Below are 22,944 nucleotides of genomic sequence, written 5' to 3'. Positions count from 1 at the left end.
GGGGGCGGGGAAAGTGAAGTGGCCCCTTCCTCTTCACAGCAAGTGCCAAGTCCAGAACTCAACCTGGCATGCGACCGCCTAACAGTACCGTTCACCTGGGTGCTTGCCCACATGGGGGAGCTCAGCGAACAGCACCTAACAGCAATGAGCGAAAGCCAAGCAGCCCCACACAACTGGTCGTGGGCAGCAGCCGGCCGAGCCAGGCCTCTTTGCACAGGAGAGACCAGGCTGGACAGCAGCTTACAAACACCTCAGAGAAAGATTTACGCCTTTCCGCACAGTGGGGAAGGCAGGCACTTCCCAGCACACAAGGATGTATGAGGAGAAGCCTCACAACACAGGTCCACGAGAATGGAGCAGAGGCACTCTGGTATAGCCCTCACCCCCAGGATGGAGGCCAGCTAGCTGGGGGGGGGGGGGGGGGGGTGCGTGGGATAGACCCAACGTCAGGATCACTCACACTCTTACAACAGACATACTAATTCCTAAAAATCAGGAGTTTCTGGTGGCATCTTATGAGTATTTTAATTTCCTCCAGTTTCAGTTAATTAATGATGTCTAGGATAAAAACAGAGCTTTAAAAAATAATCATCTCAACATCTTTAACATTCTAATCTATAGAACTGAATTCCTGAGGTATGGAAGAAACTTTTATCTGAAAATCAGCAATTACCTTTCTTTGATTTTTAATTATAAGTTCTTCTGCTGAATTCAATTAAAATTTAAAAAGCTGACTTCTTCTTTACACAAATATTTCCATCTGTACACCCAACCTTCTACTCCCTATTCTGCATAAACACTACCTTGTACCCCTGGCCCGGAGTTTCCTGCTCTCCACTGCCTCCTCAATCATGTCAGTGATTCCCACTGAGTCATGGATGCTCACCCAGTGCTAAAAATGTCTGTTTCTAGGTGGTGCAATCTTTGGTAATATTTTACTTTCTTCCTTCTACTTCACTTACAATAAAGACATTTTTAAAAAGCGGTTTAGAAGGTAAGCAAAGCACTTGAAGGTCATGATTTTGCAGAAAAAAGGAATGCCATGACAACAGCAGCAAAAGTCACATTTTAAAAAACACCAGAGCAGAAGCCAGAAAATATCCAGTCTAGCCACACGACACAATTTGATTTCACTTCAGCTATTTATAGAATAAAACATTTTAAAAAACTGGGTTGGCGTTTTATTTTTAAAAAAACTGCATGCTCTACCAGTGGGCAGTATTTCAGTATTATGGTTTCTTGCATAATTAACTGCATTTATGACCGTCTTCGGCAAAGATTTAGAGCCAAACAGCAGGAGACAACCAAGCAACAAAAAATCACCATCAGGCTAATAAAAGGAAGAAACTGTTAGTTTTACACATCTATATTTAAGGAGATTTTAGAAAAAATTCTTTCAAACTAAACACATGCTTTTCTTCTGAGGCTGCCTATATCCAGGAAAATCTCTCATCAGAAAGAATCACAAAGAATGGCCATGTGCATCCTGAGGTAATTCTTAACCACTCGCTAATAAAAGAGCTGGAAAAGCTTGGTGACCCCAGCGGGTGCCAGGCTCTCTCGGGGAAGAGCTGAGATGGGGGTAGCTAACAGATGGTCTTGAAACCATGTGTTCACATCACAACCCTCCAAGAGCCGCTTCAGAATACTTGAGCAGTGTCAGAAGCATCCCATTGATTGCACTTTTTCTGGAAAGAGATAGTCACCCACATACATGGTCCAAGCGGCGCAGACAGGCAGGTGATGGAGTGGCCCCCCTGCCAGAATCCCATTCCTGCAGGCTCTCACGTGACCAGGTGGAGACATATCCCTCCACATCTATCCCTCCACATCTGAACCCAACATGGAGGTCTCCACTGACACCTGCCCCTCTCCAACTGGTCCCGCCTTGTGCGGACAGACAGCTGTCCCCACTGTCCCCTCCGTCCTCTCTCCTAAGGGCACAAGGGGATCTCAGTCTCCCACCAGCACTAGAAATCTCCCTTGTGATGAGTATTCCTGTAGCTCCTTCCATACGTGTTTGCAGATCACAGTAGGAAATCCTGGGCCATAGGCACGTGCATACTGAGTTCTGACAGCCACACACGCTCCCACCAGCAGGAAGGGCATGCCTCTCAGCCTTCTCCCTCTCTGCCTGTGACACAGCTGAAAATCACATGGCACGGTAGGTTCCACCTGTGCTGCTTTCCTTTAACCTCTGTAATCATCAAGGAATTAAAACTTAACATGAATAACATTTTCAACAATCCAGAAACCTTGATTTTATCCCAAGATTTAAAATCCTCAAGTGTGGGGCACATGGGTGGCTCAGTGGTTGAGTGCCTGCCTTTGGCTCAGGTCGTGATCCTGGTGTCCTGGGATTAAGTCCTGCGTCGGGCTCCCCGAGGGAGCCTGCTCCTCCCTCTGCCTATCTCTCCGTGTCTCTCGTGAACAGATAAAAATCTTTTAAAAAAATTAAAAAAATAAAAATTTAAAAATAAAATTCTCAAGTGTTCTTATGTGCCAGCCAGTGTGGGCCTCCCGACTGTGACACAGTCTTGTGTACCCTCACACATGTGCTGTGACACTGGCCCGCACTCTCCAGGAATCAGGCTGTAAGGCCAGCAAATAAAAAGCCATTTGGGTGAGCAGTGAAGGGAAACCTTTGAAAAAAACTGCATGGCCATTTGTACCTTTCTGAATTATTCACACTGTAGAGCCTGTGTTTCTGCTGGAGTTTTCCCCCACCCCCATTTGACTATAAAAGCTGTTGGTGTGTTAGGCTTTTCTTCTGCTTGATAATTTTTTTTTCTATTAGCAGAATATAATGTTGTCTGTGAGCTTAAAGGAGATAGTTCTTCACCAGTTAAAGTCTCCTTCCTTTGCTGAGCGCTGCCCCACCCGGCACCGCTGCCTGGAAGCCACAGTCCTGCAGGGTAAAAGGCGAGGCTCTACCAGGGCCTGTGATCCATGGCTCCTTCCTGGAGTCTCCATTCCTTGCTACTTTGCCATGTTTCCTTTCCTACCCACTTCCAAACGTGCCTTTGCCTCAGGGCTCTCATTCACATTCCCTCCAAAGATGCTCCTGGTTTTCCTGCTGGGCGCCAGCAGTGAGGCTCCTCTTCAGCAGGATGGGCCTGTTTGCTCTTACAGCAGAGCTCTTCTCTGAAATGTTTTTTCCCAATTAAACTTCTGTAATCACACATTTAATTAAATTTTATGCAAATGGACAAAAGGTCAACGGCTTACAAGACTGTGTGGAACAGGGAGGGGAAGTGGGTGTGAGAGTCATGAAGTCACAGACTGCAACCCAACGTCTGCTCTGGGGCGTCAGCACTCCCCTGACTGCACAGCACCCAGAGCAGAGAGGCAGCTTTGCACGATGCACAGGATGGGTAAAGACACGTTATGCGACTAGTCAACAGCACACATTGTGTTTAAGTTACGAGATGTTTCAGATCTGTTCTTACCAGAGATTTTGCTTAAACCACCAACTAAACTAGTCAGGCCCTGGGATGTCTTCTAAGATTTCACTTACTACCTGTTACCGCTTATTTCCCTTTACTGTGCCTTCTTTTCAAACTTTTCACATCCTTGCTGCTTTTCTTAGGTAACCACAGAATGTACCCACAGATGAAATCAAACATCTCTGAAAACGCGAAGACAGGCGCTCTACTCTATTTGTGCCAGCCACTATTCTTTTTTTTTTTATTTATTGGAGTACAATTTGCCAACATTTGATGTTGAGTCCATAATGAGTCCAGTGCTCATTCCGCCAAGTGCCCCCCTCAGTGCCCATCACCCAGTCGCCCCAACCCTCCACCCACCTCCCCTTCCACTACCCCTTGTTCATTTCCCAGAGTTAGGAGTCTCTCATGTTTTGTCACTCTCATTGATACTTTCACTTTTTCTCTCCTTTCCCTTTATTCCCTTTCACTAATTTTTTTTTAAAGATTTTATTTATTCATAAGACACAGAGAGAGAGGCAGAGACACAGGCAGAGGGAGAAGCAGGCTCCATGCAGGGAGCCCGATGTGGGACTCAATCCCGGGTCTCCAAGATCAGGCCCTGGGCCGAAGGCAGCGCTAAACCGCTGAGCCACCTGGGCTGCCCCCCTTTCACTAATTTTTATATTCCCCAAATGAATGAGACCATATAACGTTTGTCCTTCTCCGATTGACTTATTTCACTCGGCATAATACCCTCCAGTTCCATCCACGTCGAAGCAAATGGTGGGTATTTGTTGTTTCTAATGGCTGAGGAATATTCCACTGAATATACAGACCACATCTTCTTTATCCATCATCTTTCAATGGACACTGAGGCTCCTTCCACAGTGTGGCTATTGTGGACATTGCTGCTATAAACATCGGGGTGCAGGTGTCCCGGCAGTTCACTGCATCTGTATCTCTGGGGTAAATCCCCAGCAGTGCAATTGCTGGGTCGTAGGGCAGGTCTATTTTTAACTCTTTGAGGAACCTCCACACAGTTTCCCAGAGTGGCTGCACCAGTTCACATTCCCACCAACAGTGCAAGAGGGTTCCCCTTTTCTCCGCATCCTCTCCAACATTTGTTGTTTCCTGCCTTGTTAATTTTCCCCATTCTCACTGGTGTGAGGTGGTATCTCATTGTGGTTTTGTTTTTTTTTTTTCTCATTGTGGTTTTGATTTGTATTTCCCTGATGGCAAGTGATGCGGAGCATTTTCTCATGCGCTTGTTGGGCCAGGCACTATTCTGATCTGGATTCAAAGTTCAAGCTCGGGGTTCTTCCTAGAAACCGGATCAGTATGTGTCTAACCATCCAGGCCTCCCACTCCATGAGCCCTGGACACGTGGCTGCTGCAGTGACCCCAGGGCTGGTGCTCTCAGGGGCACATTCACTCCTCATTAGGCATGGCCCCTCTTCCCCTGCACAGCCAAGCTTCAGAGGGTCTGTGCTCAGGCATCCATTTCCATACTCTGTTTCCTTCTTGCCCCACTGCAGTCCAGCCTCTGTCTTCCCCACGTCCGTGAAAGAGCGCTCACTTCTGGTAACGAGGTATCTATGTGAAATCTGGACACCTCATAGCCCCCTTCCCTAGCCTCTATGCAGCACTGAGCACTGCTGAGCAGTCTCCACAGAAAAACTATGTGACACTCCTCTACCTCACTGCCCTCACGCCCATGCCCCCTTCCACATGCACAGCAGAGGCTGGATGCAGGGGGATGCCTACAAGCAGCACTGACTTTGTCATGTGCTTTCTTTGACTGCCTTATGTTTTTACAAAACACAAATTCATTGCTGACACTTGTAAATTGAGACATTTCACCTAAACATTTTACATTTTTTGCTTCTCTGCAAAATCTGCAATCTGGCCCCTGCCTCTGGCACAGTAGCAATCCATGAGTATGCAGCCATGGGTTCTGTCAGCACGGATTCTTTTGTCTCTGTTGGGTTAGACAGTTCAGCTGTGAGGCTGTGACACCAAGCACACTTGCCTATCACTCTTGCACTATGTGGGGTACCAGAGAGCTGTCAAAACAACAGCATGTGGAGGAGAAGTTGTCACTAACTGGCACCCCCTGACGGAGCACTTCTGGGGGCAGGTGGGCAGGGGTCCAGGTAGAAGTCAAACCTGGTGCACCTGATGTCTGTCCATGGAGGGACTGGTGTAAATGGGGCTCTGGACACTGCAGAGAGCCTGAGTCACAGAGCAGGTATGCACCCCCCTCCCACCCAGTGCTGTGGGGGCTGGGACACGCCTCATTGCTGCTGCCCTCGAGTTTAAAGGTATGTGCACCGATGATAAACGAGAGAATGATTGTGTAATGGTCACCCTGCCCCTGAATTTCCTCTCCTCTCCCGTGCAAGACAGTAATAGCTTCACGGATCTATTGGATGCACACGGACAAGGCGCTAAACATGCAAAAATTCAATGACAGGTCTAAAACAGGAAAACAAGGACGCTCAGGGACATCCCACTCAGCAAACTTCCACTGCTCCCTCACGACTCCCAATTCACCTGTGCGGCTGAGCATCCACACAGCACTCCCTGTCTGAGCACTTCAAACGTCAAGTCCCTTAAGAGGCTTTTTCAGGATATGCACATTAAGTTCACTAAAGTAGCTGACTTTTAAAGTCTGCAAATGTGACTTCAGCACATCAGTCATGTGCTACTGCATGCTGCACTGGGAGAGAGGTGGGGGAGTCACGGCACCATTTCTGACAGACACTCCCATAATGAGCAGCCTACGTCCTAAGAGAATTAATTTTGGGCTGATTTTCTGCCTTCTGACAGTGACGACTTTATGGATGGATCATCTGATCAGGTCTGCAGGTGAAGGACAACAGACAAATCCCTGCAGGCATCCTAGAGGCTGTTCTCCTGCTCAATGTTTAACTTCTAAGTAAAGTAATTTAAAAAAGATTGGACGAGACTGAGATCAAATACTTTCAAATGATTACTTGACTAGAACCTCAAGATTTACCTTCTGTCCATAATCTTTCAGTAATTAAAAATATAAAAGGCTAGCAATCAGCCAGAAAAGGCAGGAAGTGTAATCAGCTGTGATTCCACGGTGCATGTCACATGCTAGCTTGAGCTGTGGCCTTTGCGGGAAAGCAACCATGACAGCACCCCAAGCCAACCAAAGTCTGCTCTCCTTGTGCTTCTTAACAGAACTTGACTCTGGTTAGGGCTACAACATGGCCAATTCCAGTCCCCAGTGCAGGCCAGGTGGACCACACAACACCATCCTTTCTGTGAAGGTTATAGGGAGGCACCAGGCATAGCTTCTTGGGTGGGGGGAAGGGGGAGTCCTTTGAAGAAGGGCAAAGTCATGAGCACAGTCTGCTTTCTGCCCTTGCCCTTCTTTATCCTTCCTGGAAGACACAGCTGGTGTTGGAGACAGAGCAGCCATTTGTCAACATTAGGTAACAAGCTAAAGGATGAGGCCATACGCCGAAGATGACTAAACATGAAGACCTGAGGGATCGAGTCCCCCCAGCACCTCTAGCAGACCCGCACTGCATGTATACCCATCACGCTGCCGGCTGGCTGAGCTCTACAGCTGGTTGCAGGCCAGGAGACGCACAGAGAGGTACTCACAGTCCGTGGCGTACTCCACCTGGGAGGGTTGTGCAGTGCCGTCTGCTGTGGCAGGGGTAGGAGCGGGGCTGTCAGCCTGGGCTTTACGGACCAGCATGGCCAGGGGGTGATCTGGGTCCACCACCTTCAAAGGCTGCAGACAGAGAGGATCATGATCACACCATTCCCGTTCTCTGAGTCACGGAGAATGCTTGTGGCCAAGAAGGCTCAACTCAACCACAGAACATGGTATATCAGGGCACGGTGGACGTGCTCCAGGAAACCCTTGGCACACACACACAGAGGGCCTGCACTACTGTGCTGTACTCCACTCCCAGAGGAAGTGAGTGAATAGATGGCTTCCATCTTCCTAGTAACCACTCAGGAAAGGAAGGAAGGCTGGGCAGGACTAAACTGCCACCAATAAAAGTGTCAGTCACCAAGTCAACAACGAAAATGCACAACAGATACAAAAGAATGGCCGCTTAAAGATTTCCCAAAACTAGATTAGCAGAAGTTTTGCTACAGCATAAAAAAACACAGAGAATCAAAACCTTCATCAGCTCCTCCAGGCGGTTACACTTCTTGGAAGCAAAAAGAGACGGGTGCAGGTAACTTCCATCTTCTTCATCATCATCATCATCAGAGCTGACCCCCGACTCTGGAAAGCAAAAGCGTGTTTCAAGATTCTGGTGTGGGGGAGAGAGAGGGCACAAATACATGATGTAAATACTGAGAAGCAGACAAAGGCAGGGCTGCAGATTACCACTTGGTGGTTATCTGCCCCAAAGGCACCTCTGGAAAACAGCTCCCGGGCACAGTGGCCCAAGGCGCTCAGCAGAAACCAGGGGCCACAAGAACGCGCGTGCCCTCCGCCTGACCAGCACACCCTTCTGGCACCCCTAGTCTGGAACCACTGTGTTTTAACTGTCTAGAAAAAGGGCAAAAGTCCTGACTGATGAAAGGTAGACAATGGGAACAGATAGTTTAAAAAACGAACATGTGGAGAAAATGAGATCTGTAAGCAAGATTTGTACAAATGATTTGAAAAATCAGGTTTCAGCTCAAGAGAAAAAAATCAACAGCAGGTACTACAAACTGTCGTCCCTGCACATTATTCAAAATCATCCACTGGCCTTTGCAGTAAGAATTCCAAATTTAGATATTGTTTAAAAACAATCTGAACGTAGAAATGAATAAAAGAGGTAGAGAGAAATTAACTGTTCCATTTTTGTGCATATGTACTTAACCCTGGCCCTAAATCCACATGCACGGACCACTGCACCCATCCCACGGAGCAGGAGATTATTCTTTTCTCCAGGAAATGGTAAATAGCCAAAATGAGAGGAAAAATTTCTAAGCCAGAGGATTATGTTCTGATAGCATCAATATTTAATTCCATTTCACTATCTCTGGAAATATTAATTAAGAATCTGGTGTACTTTCCAGACTCACTCAGGAAGAGCTTTACCCATCCTCTGGGTGCACCAGCAGGGTTAGTTAATTAGCATGATGTAGTGATGGGGCCGCATGAGCATTCTGGAAGTCCTGCAGTGCAGGCTATCCCCTCCCCGAGGCTATCCCGCACAGGCCCTGCGTCCACACAGGACACACAGTCTCACATACTCTTTTTTTCTTCGTTTCTGTTTTCTGCCAGCACCGTATAGCGTCCTTCTTTCATGGCTTTCTGGATGAATTTGTAGTAGGGGTTGAGGTAGTGATCAAAACGTAGAAAGTCGAACTGAGAGTTTCGGGCCTGCTTGGCTTTCAGCATTATTTCAAACTGTGCCCCCTGTTTGCACACGAAATTGGCTGTGCGCTCAATGATAGCATGCATTTTGGCTGTTGGTGGCTATGAAAAAACACACACATTCACGTGATCAATTTTTCCTCCTTTCCACTGGCCACATGACTTGAAACACAGAAAACTATTCTGATTTTACTGCTGACTATATGAAATAGTCATTTCAAGGGGTGCCTGCCTGAATGGCTCAGTTGGTTAAGCAGTGGACTCCCGATTTTTGGCTCAGGTCATGATCTCAGGGTCCTGGGATCGAGCCCTGCGTTGGGCCCCCCACACTGGGGAGTTATGTTTGTCTCTCTCCCTCTGCTCACCACCTACCTGGGCTTTCTCTTTCTCAAATAAGTGAGGAGAATCTTTAAAAAAGAGAGAAAGAGAGAGAAACATTTCAATTAGAATAGCCCAGTTTGAACAGACCTTGGGATAGCCCCTGGTTCCATGACACTTGGGTCTATTTTTGGATTCTGCAGTATTTTATGGCAAGAAAATTCACGGACCAAGGCCGGGCACTGCAGCTTTGAGCAGAACCGACTTGAGGCAATCTTTTTTACACCAAGTCACTGTACCTCCATGTTAACACGAGTCCCTAGCAAGGTTTTGTGATGTGGCTGGAGGCTGTGAACCCTCAGAAGCTGTATGCAAATTAGGTACATCTGCATTTTTCTAGGGAGGGGGTACATGTTCACCTAGTTTCTCAATGGTCTACACATCATTCCTCTTTCCTTCTTAGCTGGGACTAGTTTTCATAGCTTGGAAAATAGCCTTTTTGGACATCTGAGGAAAGCCACCTGCTCTCACCTGCTCCTGCCCCTAACTCACCTCCACACCAGGTGGGTGTGGTCTGGCCAGAACAGGGAGGGGCTTGCTCACAGGAACAGAGTGAATCATACCACTGGCTCCAAATGAGGTTACCATAGGAATCAGACCCTGCTGGTTTCCTGTCCATGCTGCTGCTAAGTTACTTCCACTACATGACATGCTTGGCACTTCCCACCCACAAGTCGAGCCTGTCAGACCAGACACTGGAAGCAATGCTCCGAAAAATGCCTTTAGTAATAATGAAGTGATTAACACTTGGAAATTACAGGCAAATAAAGTGGGAAATTATTCATTAAAAATGGGTGGTTAAATATTCACAATGCTTTCTGTAATTCCAGAACCATATCCCTCATAAAATATAAACACCTTAATTCTCAAATTTAATTCCTGAACTAATAAAGTCCTTCACACTAAAATACGATAAGTACATACAATTAAAGTTATTTACTGATTCCCCCCCTCCCCCCAAAAATTTACTGATCCCAAAATAAACTAGATTCTACGTCAAAGGCCCACTGTGCCTGGAGTATGGATCCTGAGGTAGATTTTCAATGGCTCAGGCTAACAGCAAGATTAATCTTTGAAACTGTGTTCCAGGCACACATCAATCATTAACAGTGAATTCAGAATAGTGACCTTAAAAGGAAAATAAAATCACCTCCATGACAGGCATTCTCTGCTGACCAAACTAACCTGCTGGTTTAAAATCTAAAAGGAGGCCTATTTATGATACAACACCCATGCTAAAAAGCAGCTCCTAAGCATTGGTTACCATGGAGAAACAGAACACGTGACAAGTATACTTCTGGACCTGCTCCCAGAGCAAGTGGATAACATACAAGCACCTGCTGTGGAAAGAGTGTTTGCTCTTAATCACACTTTTTTTTTTTTAATCACACGACTTTTACATAAATTTTTTTATTTACTTTTTTTTAATAATTTTTTAAATTTTTTTTTAATTTTTTAATTTATGATAGTCACACACAGAGAGAGAGAGAGAGAGAGAGAGAGGCAGAGACATAGGCAGAGGGAGAAGCAGGCTCCATGCAGGGAGCCCGACATGGGATTCGATCCCGGGTCTCCAGGATCGCGCCCCGGGCCAAAGGCAGGCGCCAAACCGCTGCGCCACCCCGGGATCCCAAATTTTTTTTTTTTATTTACTATCACGCTTATCCCCACTATAAAGTGACACTTCAAGGACATATACATATATACACGTGTTAGAAAGACTGATGATAAGGGGGCAACGCTTGGCTTACTTACACAGGGAAACCTTGGTTTAAGAAAGTGACTGAGCCCAAGGCAGACTAATGCCTCCTTGGTCCTCCCAAATTACACTGACACAGCTCTAAAACCTGTGTAGATGCTGGGAAATGGGAGAATAGTGTAGGAGGTGAGAAAGCCCACTCCAATCTAAGGTCTCTTCAGAGCTCTGGAAAATGCTGGAGCTCAGACCCCAGAGGTGGGAGGGGGCAAGACAGGGTGGCACAGGAGTGCAGGGCAGGGTGAATGAGCGAGGAACACCTGGAGTAGGTGGGCCGGCCCTCTCCACCATGATCAGGGGAGGAGAGATTAAATACCCACTTCACACACAGCCCAAAATAAATATCACATCAAGTCACAATTCAATAGTAAAGAAAGAACAAAAAAAAGACGATAAACAACAGTAGGAAACAGGAAAATATTTTTAAAATCTTAGGGGTGGGAAGGGAGTTCCAAAACAAAATTCAAAATCCTGGTGCTACAATGGGATACAGTGATACACAATGACTCCATAAATATGATCTGGATCCTGCGAGCAAAGAGATGTTAAAAGACAAGGCGTCTAGAGAACAAGCATGCATGGCACACGCAGGACATGCTCATCACACAGGCGATGTCCTTCTGAGTCCCAAAGAGGAGGCAAGAACTCCACAGGAATGCAGAAATAAGTCACATTTCTTTTTGCTTCCCACCTCCAAACTCTGGCAACAGAACCTCTGAATTATGATGAAAATAACACTCTAATCTGAACAACAATCAGTCAGGCCTAACTCTGTGGCTTAGAGTTCTGGAGCCAGGCCCGGGCTGGAGCTGCAGGCCTTACGTGCTTACCCTGGGCAACGACTCTGACCTCTCTAAACCTCAAGGAGGGCACCTGCTCCCTTAGGTGCTATGAGGACTAAGCGAGAACAGAAGCAGACCACCGTGCACAGGGCCTGGTACACAGCACTCATTCAGCAAACCTGTGGGGTGTTACTAATCCAAGAGACAGAAATGTTGCCACGATGGCAATCACACACTGAATCTTTCCCTGCTTTTCCTTTGGTTCATCAAGTGTGTTCAAATGAGCATGTTTCCCTCAGAAAAACTTCTAATAGGGTCTATGGGGCAGCAGCACTTCCAGTCCCATGGCTGAACAGATAGGTGGCTTGGGGGCCGAGTGACACATCCTCCACCTTCCTAGTGGTACTCCAGGTATGCACCAGGTGTGAGGATGCCAACACAACATAACACAAACTGGCACAGAGCACAGGACACCCAGAAATGGGACCAGGCGTATGTAGAACTCAGGAGGTGACCAAGACGGGCATCCAGGTGCCTGAGAAGAGAACAGATGGCTGAAAATACAATGCTGGGACAAATGATGCCAGGCTACACAGGGAGACAGGTCCTTACTTCTTGTGAAACAAGAAAACATACACAGAATTTCTGTGAAAAGCTAAAACAAAGCTGTGAGGTTACTTGAAGGGTCCAGTGGGATATGGAGTCAGGAGAGCTGCTGGGGTCTTATCGAGGAGGACGGCACCAGCGGTGCCCCATCTCTAGCACCTGCCAACATCCTCCCCGAGTGCCATGATTTCTAACTATTCTGTACTCTTCACACAAACCCCACAGACCTGTAATCACCAGGCTCTAAGCCAAAAGCCTAGTTTAAACATCAAGAATTCCCTAAGGTGCCTGCTTTCTTTACCGAGTGAGGGCAACCCCTGAGCATGGAGGCAGCAATCCCCCCTCTACCTACAAGCCAGCAATTTCAGCATCTAATCACCAACACGGAAGTCCTGAGGCAAGCACCCGTGTTCTATACCCCCACCATAACAGACATCGCTCTGTCAATCACAGACAAGGAACTGCTGCTCCCAAGCTCTGACAACAGCACAAAGGAAAGAAGCCTGCACACCAGCGCCCCAACAGGCATTCAGACAGTTTCCACATAATCAGACAATTTCCTACTCAAGAGGCCGCTCTGTAATAATATCACAAGAAACTCTTGAACATTAAGGAAGCAAATTACTATTTTGCTCTCCAATGGATAGTGACTATTTTTAGCTCCAGCAGACCGTTAAACACTCTAGTGATTCTCTGCCTGAGAATACACAGCCATTAAATATTTTAATACAAAGTAAACAATGCAATAAAATCTATTATACTTCCATGTTTATATCTGCATAAAAGTTTAAAAATAATTTTCACATAAAAACAGATAAGATTCTATATAGTTAACCTTAAATAAAAACTTTTAACATTAAATATAGATAAGGGAGCAACCCGATTTTTTTTTTTTAAGATTTTATTTATTTATAGAGACAGAGAGAGAGGCAGAGACACAGGCAGAGGGAGAAGCAGGCATCATACAGAGAGCCTGACGAGGGACTCGATCCAGGGTCTCCAGGATCACGCCCTGGGCTGTAGGCGGTGCTAAACCGCTGTGCCACCGCCACCGGGGCTGCCCGGAGCAACCCGATTTTAATGGGTCTCTCATGTAGACTAAATAGCGCATTCCAGAACAAGTAGGAATATAACTCTGAACAACACACTGAAAGTATATTAGCACAAGTCTTAGAATATCAAATGCTCAGATGCCACCCTCAGATTTAACTGAATGCTAGAAAGGGGGAAGCATATATAAGCAGTAAATAATTTCCAGCAATACCCAGACATTCTTACGTGTACTTGCACAAAGAGAAATTGAGGGTATAAATGCAAACAGGGTGGAGGCTCTTTCCACTAGTGCCCCCCCCCCCAATCCGTGGCCCTGGAAATTCAGTTAGGAAGACACCACAGGTGAACCACACCAAGGGCCAACATCTCCCCCTGCCTGAGTGTGCATGTGCAACACAAATACTCTACTTGTCCCCAAGAAACATGCAAACATTCCATGAAGCACGGGGACTCTGAAGGCTTAATGGCCCAGCCACGGGCGTGAGCTTTGGCCTGCCACCCACAGAGCCACTGTCTTCCCTTCTTCTGGCCTGTGAAAGGAGGATGGTCCTAGCAGCTATCATATGGGGACTGTGGGCATTACATGACACTGGAGATACAGAGCAGCTAGCGCAGTGGGGTAGTGTAGGAGACAGGCCCCCCCCACCCCCAAGAACTCAGCCTCAACCTCATGCAGCTCAAGTACTGGTGCGAGGGGAGCATGAAACACTCAGCTATGCCAGGCTCTAGCGGCAGAGCACTCAGGCCAAGAGGAGTCGCATCCAGGTTTTCACAGAGTGCTGGGTGGCCTGGACATGCTGCCGGGCCTTAATCACAAGGGCCAGGAAGTCCCGGTGAGAGACTACCAAGGAAATCTAAGGTTAAGACACTTAATGTAGGTGCCCACAAAAGCCACCCTGGCAAAACCAAGACAAAGCAATTGCCCTGAAAGCCATGCTGCCTTGATCAAGACCGTTTGTATGCCTAAATGTGGCTAACAGGGTCCTCACTGCTACCTTGGATTCAGTTTCTCCATGCTGCTAAACGTGGGCACTCAACCCTATGATCTCCAAGAGCCATTTCCTTGAGTCCCCGATGCTCGGGTCTACCGATTCTGCTGGAATTCCTCCCATAAGAGGAAAATAGTGGGTGAGGTGTGGTTTTGTCCCCACAAATCATCTGAAAACATTACGAACTTGCAAAGCTGTCATAGCTACGACTGGGCTCTTGCACAAGTAGAGCCCCAACCCAGTGATAACGACAGCAATACCGTGAACAGGACGCATACATACCAGCTCCACGTCAGGCGGCACATTCAGCCCCAAAGGGGCAATGAAAGGCTCCTCGTTTTCCTCTAGGTTTTCAGCCTCATTTTTTTCTGTATAAAAAGAAAAGATAAAACTTCAGAACAATGAGCAGGAATGAAGGCAGCCACCCATAGTGAGCAACTATGGAGGGACAGCAGCAAGTGGCATTACCTGGTTCTTCACCTTCCCATCATTACAAACACTTTCCCATCTTCTCTTCTACTCTAGCACATGCCAGGTGAGTGATTTTACCACCTGCCGCCAAAAAGGAGACCTGGCAGTGGGTGTCTCCCTACAATGTGCCCTGCTAGCAGGCACTTAGACCATGGTGAACAGTGCCCAGCCCCCAGCTGTTTGATCTGCATGTGTGTTTAACCTGCACAAAGACCCTCTCAAGCTGTTTCTGCGGGATCGCCAGCGGGGAGGCATAGCTCGGGTGCTCAATCCCCAGATGGTGGGCTAATTTCACCATTAAGTTGTCAGGTCCTTAAGTATATCTGCCAGGACTCCTCCTCCATTCATACAAACTACACCTCCCTACCACAAATAATCAGACGCTTCTTTCCCATTTCCATCTATAAACACTTCATTCCACACACGCCTGTCTGCTGGCTGTTAGACAGGACCTGCACATCACCTTGCAATCACGCAGGTCATTATCTACTTACAAGGACATAGTAAAATGTACAAAAACCTAGCATTTCAAGATCTACTTAAGTTTTTCTGTTAAAAAATGACATTAAGTAAACATTAAATCATCAAACGTTTCCACCAAGTATGTAGTTTCCTGATGAACAATTTTCAAGGTTCCTATCAAACCTAATTCTTGCACGAAGCCAGAAGGAATTCTAATCTAAGCAAGTTTCACTGTACCTGAAAACCTCAGTATTCTCATCTGATGAGATACAGGCAGATTATATATTACTGCTAAGTAACAATTACTCAACCCTGCCCTGCCTGTTTCTGCTTATGCACCCTTACTCTCCCCTAAGAACCAGGGATCCAGTAGGGCCTAACAGCTTCCTGTGATCAGCAGCCCCACTGTCCAGCTCCAGTGACCAAATGCCAAGGTGTGACTAGAGGACACCAGAGACATCAGTTTACAATACATCAAGTAGCAACTTCGAATTTCAGTCTCTTTGGGTGTGGGGCCAAAGGTGTATGTATGAAAGTACGACTTTATTGTATCTCCCTAAAATGATAGAATGATGGCAATTTTTCTCTTAAACAGCCTTTCTGTAATGTGACGCTGCTCATGAAGTAGAGGCGCCTAAATCAAGAGCTGTTTGGAACAGGTGGGTTATATGCAGCTGCTCCATCCTTACACACACCTTAATTTACAGAAAAGATGCTGTTAGTGGCATAGAATGAAATACAACCACTGCAATTCAAATAAATTCAAATTTTCTTTTTTTCATAAAAAAGGTATTTAATAATGATAAAAAGAATCAAGAGACTCTGACATGCAAAAGGAAGAGGGGGTGATTCACAGATGCAAGGGCACCATAGTGCCTGCTTGAAATACAAAGCTTAAAATGTACAAACATGCCAAGACAATAGAGTAACTTTGAAAATTAAGGAATACTTAGACCTGTTGATGGCACTGGAAAACAAAAAAAAACCTTTTTTTTTTTTTTAAAAGTAATGCAACACTGAAGTAAAACTTTATTGTTAGTGTACTAGGCACCAAACTTCTAAGACTAAGCACGTGTGTACATGTGTTTTACACATATACGTGGCATTTCATCGAAGTTTGCATAAACTGTTATGAGCCAAGACATAAGTTTCACATGGGCCCAACTTTTATTAAAAAAAAGCAAATTAATCAGCAGGGCACCTGGGTGGCTCAGTCAGTTGAATGTCCTGCTCTTCTTTTCAGCTCAGGTCACAGAGTCCTGGGATCCACCCCCACTTTGGGATTCCACACTCAGCAGGGAGTCTGCTTCAGATCCTCCCTCTCCTGCCTCTTCCCCTGCTCACGTTTTTTTCTCTCTCAAATAAATAAATCTTCAAAAAAAATTAATCAGCATATAAAGCCAAGTACTGAGAATGTGATTATAGGAAGAGAAAAGTTACAAAACACTAAAGAGAACTTTATGGTAAAGAGAAAGCATAGTAAAACTTCAAAGAGAAACTAAGTCACATTGAAATTCTTAAAGTGCAGTAATTATGACAAAGTTTAATTACACTGAGACACTCTGACACATGTAACAAGTTGGCAACTTTCTGGACAATGGACAAGGCCAGACGGTAAGCATCTCTGGCCACAATGCCTCTGGGCCAACTATTCAATTCTGCTGTTGAGCCACAAAGGCTGCACAGACACTGTGTGAACAAATGAGTGTGGCTGTGCATCTGTGAAACTTCATTTACAAAAACCTGCTGGTTGGGCCTACAGTGGTAGTCTGCTGATCCCTTATCTTAACATTCTTAACATTCTTAAGAAATACTAAGATTTTCCCAAAGATTATCACTCTATCTTGCAAAAGACATCTGGCCTTTAAAAATTTCAATGATTCACGTACAAAGTTCTAGTATGTATTCCTTCCTTCTGATCAAAAATACTACATATTTAAAACAGACATAAAGGGGGAATCCCTGGGTGGCGCAGCGGTTTAGCGCCTGCCTTCCGCACAGGGCGTGGTCCTGGAGTCTTGGGATCGAGTCCCACATCGGGCTCCCTGCATGGAGACCGCTTCTCCCTCTGCCTGTGTCTCTGCTTCTCTCTCTCTCTCTCATGAATAAATAAATAAAATCTTTAAAAAAATAAAAAAATAAAATAAAACAGACATAATGTACGTGGTTGTTTAGACAACAGACTCCAAACAATCCAGAACCCTAACATGGGTGATTCACTGTGGATAAAGGAAGGAGTGCTTACTGGCTGGACCTGCAAGAACATCTCCACTGAGTCCTAACTTCTGAAGGTGTGAAATGCCTTAACGAGGCTTTAACTGAACATAGTTCCAATGACATTTGAGAAGTCTTTTCACAAGTTCCTGGGACAGAGCTTCACAGCAGGGATGTCTGCCCATGACCTAAGGAGCAGGAGGAGGGGAAGGACAACAAGGAAGCCCCTGCCAAGACTGTCCTACATCCTGTCAAGGTGACACCTGCCCAGTCTGCAACTTAAGGAGAAACCAATTAAGTCCCAAATAATGGAGTGTTAGCTCTAAAATGAAATCCCTGTATGTGTGACTTTAGTTTAATATTTTAAACATCTGAATAGTTTCTAAAGTTCTCTTTCCTTTAATATTTTTATTTAAGTTAGCTCCACACCCAACGTACAGCTACAACCCATGACCCTGAGATCAAGACTGAGATCACATGACTATGTGCTCTACCAACTGAGCCAACCAGGTGCCCCATAAAGTTCTCCTTCCCCTTAAACAGAATGCCTGAGTGTAGTGCTCTAGCCTTGAAGTTTCTGGTTCGTGTTATCATTATTGATAGTTAATGTCTGATCATTATGCAAGGTTATAATAATGGTGCTCTCAGAGCTTACCAAAGTGACTAAGAATATTCGTTCCTGTACTACACAGATGCTTTGGGAGCATTACTTTTTTTTTTCACATTCAAGGTTTCTAGAGTCGATCCAGAGAATAATTTAAAATCTTCAATTTTATATAAATATTACCGTACGACACGGTGCATGTCACGGCTCCTACAAAGCCTAAGTGGGACGACGTCTTGTGCTCTTCTGTTGATCAGCAGGTGACCCCAAAGGCGTCCTTCTACTGAGCCCTGTCTTTATTTTAGTTGTGGAGAGGATGTGAAGAATCAGGTTCACACGAGGGTAGTTAACACCTATCTTCTCAATGCCCCAAGAACAAATTACTATAGAACCAATGCACGTATTACCAGCTAAGAAACAAAGAACCCACAGTGAGTAATTTCCAGTTATCCAAGTTAAAGAGAAATAAATGAAAGGTAGATAACAGCCTGCATTCAATTTCCACCTCCACAAACACTTTGTTTTCTAATATCCAGCTTTGTTCTACCCTAAGAAGGAGTATTGCTAATGCTCTGTGTACAGCAACGTTACCATTACTTAATGTCCACACTTATAATCTGAAGACGCCACTGTTATGTATGCAGTATACCTCCAACGGTGTGTCACCGTGGGGCAGCTTTCCTCCCTTACCTCTCTGTTTAGAAGGCTCCTCCTCCTCTGTTGGTTCTGAGGGGTCATAATAATCACTACCATAAGTGAATCCCACTGCATTATAGCTTCCATCCTCTGCCAGTGCTTCGCTCAATCGCTTGTATTCTTCCTCTTGAATAAAAATGAGAATTTTATTAACAGAAATGGAAATTAACTGAGAAAATTTTATATATTTCTAAAGTTGTAGCTATAAGTAAAGCATACAACACACTTTTCTCAACCTCTTTTTGAGGCAAAAATGTTTTTTTAAAAATTCACACCTCACATCTATTAATATGTACTTTTGCCAGTACATGTTTACCACAGATAGCAGAATACACGTCTTTTGTGGAAAATTTCTTCCTGCTGAGAAACTTGGGGATTAAGAACTGTATTAAAGATTGTTAAGGCAAAGACAAGAACATCAATTTTAGTTTATACGATACTGTTAAAGAAGAACAGTTAAAGAGTTTGGTTTTTGTTTTTTCAAATCCCAGTCTGCCCTCAAAAGCTGGGAAAATTCTTTGTGGCTCTATATATAAACTATCCTGAGGTCCTCTCAGAACGCAAAGACTCCTGTTTTTCCAATCCACTGGGTACTGTCAAGATAATATCAGAAAGAGTGAGTATAAAAAAATGAATGGGAGTAAATTTTAAATACTTAAAAAATTTTAAAAAGTTTGTTGCTTAAGTAAGTTTTTCTTGAGCAGTACCTTGCCTTGCCTCCTCCTCAAGCAAGTCCGTATGCAAGGCTAAATACCTCTCTTCATCACACAGGGCATCTATTCGTGCCTCCTCTTCAGAGAGCTGGTAATCTCGGTTCCATGTGGAATACTCAGCATCGTACTCAGAAAGGTCATGCAGGTGACCGCGCCCATCATATCTGTAATATGAACACACTGGTCAAAGGAAAGAAGTTAACATCTAGGTTGGTTTGTGTGTGATGTTTTATATACATACTTACCGATTAAAATAAAGAAATAAAAATATTAAAACAAACATAAAAAAATCTTCTCAGATTTATATTTAATTTGGCTAGTCATATCTCACCTACTTTTAATCTCAAGTTATCTTAACAAAGTCTAAATTCCTTTGTATAATATGATAAAACTTATCATTAAAGGTAAACAATCCTTTAATAGCATAAATGGTGCCCACTTCACTGGCAGTGCTTACCGTTTATGGTTTGGTCAACCATTCAATGCCATTTGCAAAAAAATAAAAAATAAAAAAAAATTTCTGAAAAGTCAAATATCATAGCTTACATTCACACAAACCGAATACATAAATACCTATCCGTAAGAACCCAACGGTCGAAATTTCCTCGCTTCTTTCTGCTAGTCCCGAACTCTCAGGAGAGATCTTCACCAAAGAAACTTGCGTCCATTGGAGGTAAAATCTTGGCTAGGCTCGCCCCCTAGCCACTTGGCTGAGGAAATAAGTGCTGGGTTATGTGATAGAGAGACACACATACAAAGGAACAGTGACATATACATGCAGTTTAAGGAGGTTCACTGGAAACAGAGCAAAACTATTAGAAGGTGCAGTATAAATATCTTCCTCTAAACTTTATACCCCCAAAAATAACATACGTTAAGACACATCCATGTTTACTTGCATGGACCAATAGGCACTTTAGCCAAATTAGGAATAAGAAGAGCACTTTTTGTTATGCTTTTGACATAAAGATTCAGTGAAGCTGCTGTCAATGTGCAATATCAAATAGTAAATGAGTGAGTTAGAAACACTCAGACTTTAAGGCTGTGAAAACAAAAACAAACACAGACAAACAAAAGTCTGCCTGATTTTTTTAATGCTGACTTTTGTAATGACGCTGAAAAATTAACTAAAAAAAAAAAAAAAAAAAAAGGACATTAAAAGAAAAAAGGCCAGAATTCCAGAGTAGCCAAGTTATTGCACTTTATTAAATTTCAAAATTATTTCTACTTTGATGTAAACCTCCTTAACTTACAAATGTAGATCATTATTTGAAAATATTGTACATGTACATGTGTAGTGTTTGCTCCCCGTTAGTTTTGGAAAACCTAACTCCAATCACATACAGAATGATATGGAAAACTGTATAAAAAGCTCAGACTCCATTGCTTACCAAACTCGAGTAACAGCAACTATCACAAGCAACACTTTGGAAAAGCGAGCTGCCTGACGACACAGGCAACATCGGTCAATGAAAGTTGGGACTTAAAGGCACAGCATGTTTGAGCAGAGCGTGGGGGTCAGGTCCAGGCCTGATCTGGCGACCCTCCCTTCAAGAGTCACTGTTGTCTAGATCTAACTCCAAACAGAAATGTCAGGGGTGTAAAAAGGCCTGTTTGGTCATTGACACGTCCATTCTGGCCAGCTCAGAGGTTATCCCTACGGTCATGTTCCGGGGGCTTTGTAGAATCCAGCTTTAATCAAATGGCAGGTCCTCTCTCCTTCACTCAGGGAGACTATTCCACAGATAAATGGCAGGTCATCGTTTGCTTTTCAGTCCAGGCCCCAGAGGCAGAGTTGCCAAGCCGGCAAAAAACCAAACCAACCAACCAACCAACAAAAACCCCAAGGAGGGGAAGCAAAGGGGAACTGAAAATACGGGAGGGGAGCAAACAACCTACACCATGTAATGCCATCCTTTTCAAATCAAACGTCTTTAGAAATCCCCAATTCCGGGACCCTTCTGCCCAAAGTGGCTCAGCACCCTCCAGGGGGGTTACCTGAAGCATGTCTGATTTGAGAAGAAACACATCTGCGCCCCCGTCCCACCCTTCGGTTTTAAGAGACATTGAAACCGGCCCTAAGGACACTACCTCTAAGAGAAAGCCGGCATCTGCCTGAGGTCCCCCGGCTTCCCATGGACTGGCAACTCGACCCTGGGGGCTGAACCAAGTCAGGTCGGTCAGCTCGTCCCGGGTGGGGGGGGAGGGCAGGCGGAACCAAAGGTCAGGCCGGCAAAACGCAGGCGCTCCACGGGGGAGGGCGCGGGGGCACACTCAGGGTCCCAAAGGTTTCTCAGCGGCGCGGCCTCAGCGCGCCCCCCACGAGTCGTGGGGACGCCGGTCGGGAGAGGCCAGGGCAGGGGCAGCTTCCACCGCGTGGAGGGGCCAACTGGAACCAGCGACAGGGGTGAGGGGTCGCGAGGGGCTGCAGGAGCAGAGACGGTCCCTCCGGCGACAGGCGCGGCGCGCAACTCCAGCCAGTGCCTTAGGGCAGGTTTCATCGTCCCCCTCCCCCCAAAACCAGGGGGACGTAAGGGCGGGGGAGGGCTCCCCCGGATCCCCGCCGGCTCCGCAGTGCCCCTTTTTAGTCCTGGCCATCAAGTCAACATCAGACGAAATTAAGCGGGCGAGGGAAGGGGAGGACCGACGGGTGGGGGGAGGAACCGACCTGTCGATGAGGATCTTGTGGTCCCCCATCCAGGGGATGAGGTGCTGTCCCTGTTCCTGGGCCAGGGCCCGCTCGTCATCCCGGAACAGCTTGCAGGCATAGCCGAAGACAAGCAACTCCACTCTGTTCCCCCCACCACCGGCACCGCCGGGTCCGGCCTCCTCCTTCGTGCCGCTTTTCCTCTCGGTTTTGGCACGGCCTCCGCCCGCGCCGTACATGACAGCGTCGCCGGTGTCCAGGCTGGTCCTCTTCTGCGCCGTGCGGATGTCCCCAACGCCTCCGCCTGGCCTACCCCCTCAGTCAAAAGCGCCGAATCCCGGCCCCAAACTCGACATCGCCGCCATAGCGGGCAACAAAATGGAGGACGCGCAACTTCCGGCGGGAGGCGGCCCCACTTCCGGAGAACGGGTTCGGCGGATTCGCTACTCCTCGCAGCTGTTCGAGGCGCCGGAGAGAATTTTGGCTTTTGCTGTTTGCATTCGGGGGCGCCGCCACGGTAGGAGCTGGTGTGATTAGAGGACGGCGCAAGTGTAGCGTTCGTTTTCTCAGACGGTTGTCCAGAGCAGTGGCGAAAGCGCGGCTCCGGATTGCGCGCTACGTGCACCGCGCCAGCCGGGCGGGGGCGGGGGGAGCGGGGGGGGCAGGGGGCAGGAGGAGGGCGGGGGATGCGCAGGTCCAGTGCGCGGCTCGCGGGGGCCCCACCTGTCTGCGCGGGTGCGGTGGCTCCGGGCGAGACCTTCCCGGGCCCGGGGGTCG

The 22,944-nt window shown here is 46.2% G+C and overlaps 1 protein-coding gene across 2 annotated transcripts in view; it reads right to left on the bottom strand.

The window, feature by feature from the left end:
- The window catches only part of LOC121475405 (splicing factor SWAP), a 70,322-nt gene extending 47,685 nt beyond the window's left edge, over window positions 1–22,637 (bottom strand). Inside the window, exons 1-7 of one of the 2 annotated variants that reach the window (XM_041728663.1) lie at window positions 22,189–22,637; window positions 19,515–19,684; window positions 18,802–18,933; window positions 14,643–14,728; window positions 8,673–8,898; window positions 7,601–7,707; window positions 7,068–7,200 (exon numbers count right to left, since the gene is read on the bottom strand). In XM_041728663.1, the coding sequence (XP_041584597.1) occupies window positions 7,068–7,200; window positions 7,601–7,707; window positions 8,673–8,898; window positions 14,643–14,728; window positions 18,802–18,933; window positions 19,515–19,684; window positions 22,189–22,406 (1,072 nt within the window). In that variant the 5' untranslated portion in view covers window positions 22,407–22,637. The remainder of the gene's footprint in view (window positions 1–7,067; window positions 7,201–7,600; window positions 7,708–8,672; window positions 8,899–14,642; window positions 14,729–18,801; window positions 18,934–19,514; window positions 19,685–22,188) is intronic. The other variant, XM_041728664.1, reaches the window with a different exon arrangement.
- Between the last annotated feature and the right edge of the window lie 307 nt (window positions 22,638–22,944).

The sequence above is a fragment of the Vulpes lagopus genome, chromosome 14 (genome assembly GCF_018345385.1).
Source record: "Vulpes lagopus strain Blue_001 chromosome 14, ASM1834538v1, whole genome shotgun sequence".
NCBI classification, from domain to species: Eukaryota; Metazoa; Chordata; class Mammalia; order Carnivora; family Canidae; genus Vulpes; species Vulpes lagopus.
The sequence above is the reverse complement of the archived record's forward strand: the minus strand, read 5'-3'. Positions and strand labels throughout refer to the sequence as shown.